General features: G+C 36.1%; 1 protein-coding gene across 1 annotated transcript in view; it reads left to right on the top strand.

Annotated features, from left to right (window-relative positions):
• Positions 115-5,067, top strand: part of LOC107604842 (long chain base biosynthesis protein 2a) — a 29,905-nt gene continuing 24,952 nt past the window's right edge. Inside the window, exons 1-10 of the mRNA XM_021104866.1 lie at positions 115-562; positions 1,098-1,186; positions 1,336-1,481; positions 1,565-1,689; positions 1,779-1,872; positions 2,362-2,525; positions 2,833-2,994; positions 4,113-4,239; positions 4,359-4,525; positions 4,652-4,761. Of these exons, the coding sequence (XP_020960525.1) occupies positions 371-562; positions 1,098-1,186; positions 1,336-1,481; positions 1,565-1,689; positions 1,779-1,872; positions 2,362-2,525; positions 2,833-2,994; positions 4,113-4,239; positions 4,359-4,525; positions 4,652-4,761 (1,376 nt within the window). The 5' untranslated portion in view covers positions 115-370. The remainder of the gene's footprint in view (positions 563-1,097; positions 1,187-1,335; positions 1,482-1,564; positions 1,690-1,778; positions 1,873-2,361; positions 2,526-2,832; positions 2,995-4,112; positions 4,240-4,358; positions 4,526-4,651; positions 4,762-5,067) is intronic.

Raw genomic sequence — 5,067 nt, 5'->3', positions numbered from 1 at the left:
GTCACTTAAATTTGAAAATATGAAAATCTTTTTTATTTAGATGAAAAACCAAGTTGTTTATTACTTTATTTATCTTCCACTGAAATTAACCGGTCAAATGGAGTTGCTAGAAAAAATAAAAAAAGAAAAGAAATCCGCGAAAGACAACTAAACAAGCTGGGTGAGCGAGAGCTGGTTTGGATTTGATTTTTCCATTTGTCAGTTTTCATTCATTCTTTCATTCATTCATACTACACACACACGAAAAAACAGATCCTTCCTTCTTTCCTTCCTTCCTCTCTCACCTTATTCTTCTTCTTCTTCCTTCTCTCCCTTCAGAGATAGACACTGATAGATCTGATAGGATTGGAATTTTGAGAAAGAAAGAAAGATGATAGCGATTCCGTACCTGACCGCTCTAACCACATACTTCAGCTATGGCCTTCTCTTCGCTTTCGGTCAATTCAGAGATTTCTTCCGCAAACTCATTGATTGGTCCAAAGCTAACACCCTTCAAGGTTACGCTCCGATCTGCTTAGGCCTCGAGGATTTCTATATCCGCCGTTTGTACCTCCGTATTCAGGTTCCATTCTCTTCATTCCATTTCTCATTAAACTTGAAATGAAATTCAACAGTTATTATTATTCAGAAGACTCTAATTTAGAGACACTTGTCTTTTTGTGTGCCTAATCGATTCTAGACGTGGATCCAGAATTTTAGGCAATTCAATGAATTATTGTATTCATGCATTGAAATTCAGATACATAATGATAAGATAAAGATGCAATGACATGGGTTAACTTATCTCACTCACCGATCCGTTATATTTGGGGAAAAATAAAACTAGAATGTTATAAATGACAAAAGCCTATTGCCTACTAATATTGGTAAAGGGGTAGCATGTGTCCCCACTCCTTCAAAGTGAATCTTTGTCCTCTTCTTTACGTGTGCTTGAATTAGTTTACTTTGTATCCAAGGTAGCTAGCTACTAGTATAAATGTATAGCCTCATTGAGACAACATTTTAATAATTACCATTAATCAAACATGAATTTAACATCTGATCTTTTTTTTCAATTAAAATATTAAGTAGATATTCCTGCATTTCTCTTTTTGCAGGACTGCTTCGGAAGACCAATATCAAGTGCCCCTGATGCTTGGTTTGATGTAGTTGAACGCTACTCGAATGACAATAACAAGACACTGAAGTATAACTCCTTAGTTTAGTTTTCTGGCCTGTGATTATATTTTCTGGGATTTTGGGGGTTCTTGAAATATTCGAATTTTCCTTGTGCAAGTCTCTAATTATAGAGTTATTGCTTGAGTAATTTATGTGGCTCCTGTTTCTCCTGAGCAGACGGACTACAAAAGTAAGTAGATGTCTCAACTTGGGATCATACAATTATCTTGGTTTTGCTGCCGCAGATGAATACTGCACTCCTCGAGTTATTGAGACATTGAAGAAGTATTCACCGAGCACTTGTAGCAGCCGTGTAGATGGAGGTTTAGTATATCATTTTGTGTATTACCTATTAAATTAAATTTCTATGTTCATTTATGGATGCTCCTTTTGGCTTCTACAATAGGCACAACTGTACTTCACAATGAATTGGAGAAATATGTGGCAAGTTTTGTTCGAAAGCCAGCTGCTATAGTTTTTGGTATGGGCTATGTGACAAACTCTGCTATTCTTCCAGTGCTGATGGGAAAGGTCTGTTACAAATATCTAGTGATTCTGCCTTGGTGAGAGATTCTAATTGTAGTTGCATGATCATTTGTTGGTATATCTATACTTTACAGGGATGTTTGATTATCAGTGATTCGTTGAACCACAATTCAATTGTTAATGGTGCACGAGGGTCCGGAGCAACCATTCGTGTTTTTCAACACAACAGTGAGTATCTTTGCTGCATACTATAATATAAAAGATGAATTTGTCATTGAGAACTTAGGTTTTCAGGTTCTCAATTAACCATTCATAAACTTTTTTCTTAGGGGGCAAAAAAATTAATCTATACTGTTAGAGTCTCTCTTTTTTGTTTTTTAACAACACAGGTCTTAGTGTCAGGTATTTGGTAAGAGATGATGTTGACTACTATTCCGTGTTATATAATTACTATTTGACAATATATATTTAGGTTAATAAAATTCCATATTTGACAAATTGTTTCTGCTGACAGGAAAAAAAAGAAAAAAGGAAAGAGTAAACTGTAGCTTACTGATCTGTTTAGTTATGAATCTTGAAAATGTAGTGTGTTTCACTTGGATACCAAGTTACATCTTTTTGTCCTTTTGTTTCTTTGCTGTTCTTTAGTTAATGTTATGGTGTCTCCACTGGTCACAGCATTTTTCATTTACTTTCTCTTGGCTGTCTTGCCTGCAGTTCCATCACATCTTGAGGAAGTACTTAGAGAACAAATTGCTGATGGACAGCCAAGGACTCACAGGCCTTGGAAGAAGATAATTGTCATTGTGGAGGGAATATACAGTATGGAAGGAGAGCTCTGCAAGCTTCCAGAGATCATAGCTGTATGCAAAAAATATAAGGTTGGTTACTGAAATCTAATATACAAATTACACAGTTTGAATCCTTATCATATTATGATTATATAAAGATATAGAGGTGATGTATCCTGGAGCCTTTCCATGTGAACTATTGTAATTGGTTTATGTAAACCCTTGTTCCACCTATAAACTGATAAAAGGATAGTGTTTCACCTGAGTGATCTTGGATTGTGTCCATAACCTTTGGTGGATATTTGCCAAGGTGGTGTTGTGTTACTTGACGTTATCAAGTTTTATTCTTTGGTTTAGTTTCATTTATTCGTTTCTGCATACTTGAACTGTTGTTTAGGCCTACACATACTTGGATGAAGCACACAGCATTGGAGCAGTGGGCAAAACAGGAAGAGGGGTTTGCGAGCTCTTAGGTGTGGATACTGCTGATATTGACATCATGATGGGGACCTTTACCAAATCATTTGGATCATGTGGAGGTTACATTGCAGGATCTGAGGTATGTTTTTTTATTTTTTATTTTGAAAAATATCTTGACTCTGAATTCAGTGATTAACAACCAGGAAGTGAGCTGGAGAAATCTGTTGTAAGAGATTTTGATTTGTTCCCCGATATTGACTATTTATTTTGTTTTGTCGTTGGTGTGTAATGCAAATTGGTTTGGCATAGCTAAACAATGCTACAGATGCCATTATGTGTGGTACAAAGAGATGATGGAATGGCAACTAGGTTGATGTTTCCCATGTTTAGTATACAGTGTGTGCATGTACGTATGTTGCATATTACAACTAGGTAAATAATCTCAATAGCCCCTTAATTATTCGAAAGATTTCATATTGGAAAACCTATGCACTAAAAGCCCAGTCCCAGAGATCCAAAGGACTATGTGATATCCACCTAGCGATTGTAAGTCCTGATTATTGGTAGATTCTATGTTTGTGCTCTTTCTTCTCCGTCATCCGATTTCATTGAATGGGAAGGCTGGCTATCCTTGTCTACTATCAGTCAAGTGAGTGCTTTACTAATAGCTATTGTTGCTCGTGTTAGTTAACTGGGCCAGAGGCCTGAATCTCTTATAATCTATATCAAGAAAAGATGTTTTGTTTGTGCTTTTACCAGCTGAGAAGGGGGATTCTTAATGGTTTTCAGAATAAATTAGACACTAAGACTAATAATGTTTAGGTATGAAAGAAGTTCATGTTTGTGAATCTGCTTGCATTGTATGTTAGCTTATTGTGGGTTAAATGTTAAATGTATTTGTGTCACTTGTTCTCCACTTCAATGTTGCGCAGCACATTGTAATGCACAATGCATATGACACTGCAGACCTTGTTGGAACAGTGCACTTTGCATGAAAAAATAAATAGTAAGATAAAATGGAAGTACTTATGGTTCATAACCGATGAGAGAACTTTCATTTTTGTTTCATGTGGCTGAAATAATATAGTATTGCATCTAGTTATGATATTTGATCTACTTGTAGAACACCTTTGGTCCACATTAGGAAGTTCTTTATTTTGGATTGTTGCTTCATGTTTTTCTGTCTGGAATGCATCTGAGAATTGTTGAACCTTGCTGGTGCATAATTTAATATATTGGTCTGTTGGATCTATTCAGGACCTTATAAAATACTTGAAGTACACTTGCCCTGCTCATCTTTATGCAACTTCTGTTTCACCACCAGCTGCACAACAAATAATATCGTCCATAAGAGTTATCCTTGGAGAGGATGGTTCCAATAGAGGTTTGGCTAGCATTTGTGCTTTTTTCTGTCTTTTTGCTAGCACTGCATCTGTGCTAGATATATACATACATACATACATCTTCTCACTTCATATTGAAGCAAAGTTGTTTGCCATACAGGTGCCCAGAAACTTGCAAAAATTAGAGAAAATAGCAACTTTTTCAGGTCAGAACTGCAGAAGATGGGCTTTGAAGTTCTCGGAGATAATGATTCTCCTGTGATGCCAATAATGCTTTACAATCCTGCGAAAATCCCTGCCTTCTCTAGAGAGTGTCTCAAGCACAATGTAAGACTAACAACTGCCAACTATTTATGCTTCTTGTCAATGTCATGCATCCATGGCACGAATAATTTGTTTTGCTTTTCTTTTTAAGAAATAATGTCCGAAATTGTGGAAATGGTCCTGTTTCAGGTTGCTGTTGTGACAGTGGCGTTTCCAGCAACACCACTGTTACTTGCCAGAGCACGCATATGCATATCTGCTTCTCATTCAAGGGAAGACCTTGTGAAAGCCTTGCAGGTACATATTTTTACCTTCATTCGATTGTTAATGCTTTAAAAAAGAAATTCAAGTAAAATGTGATGGTTATTTCTTATGATTCTGAACGTTAATGATGTCGAACAGTAGCTGTTACTCTGTTTCCCACAACTAAGAAAATGAAACTCTTTGATATTCTACCAGGGTTTCTCCTTCTGAATTTGATATCAAGGATCAATATTTGTGTCTTGTCATTTTACTTGTTGCAATATTTAGTTTGCAAAACTATGTTAGTTGCATTGGATATTTTATGCTATAACTTATTGGAATTGTTCTCCTTTCTTAGGTTA

This window comes from Arachis ipaensis, chromosome B06 (genome assembly GCF_000816755.2).
Source record: "Arachis ipaensis cultivar K30076 chromosome B06, Araip1.1, whole genome shotgun sequence".
NCBI classification, from domain to species: domain Eukaryota; kingdom Viridiplantae; phylum Streptophyta; class Magnoliopsida; order Fabales; family Fabaceae; genus Arachis; species Arachis ipaensis.
The sequence above is the reverse complement of the archived record's forward strand: the minus strand, read 5'-3'. Positions and strand labels throughout refer to the sequence as shown.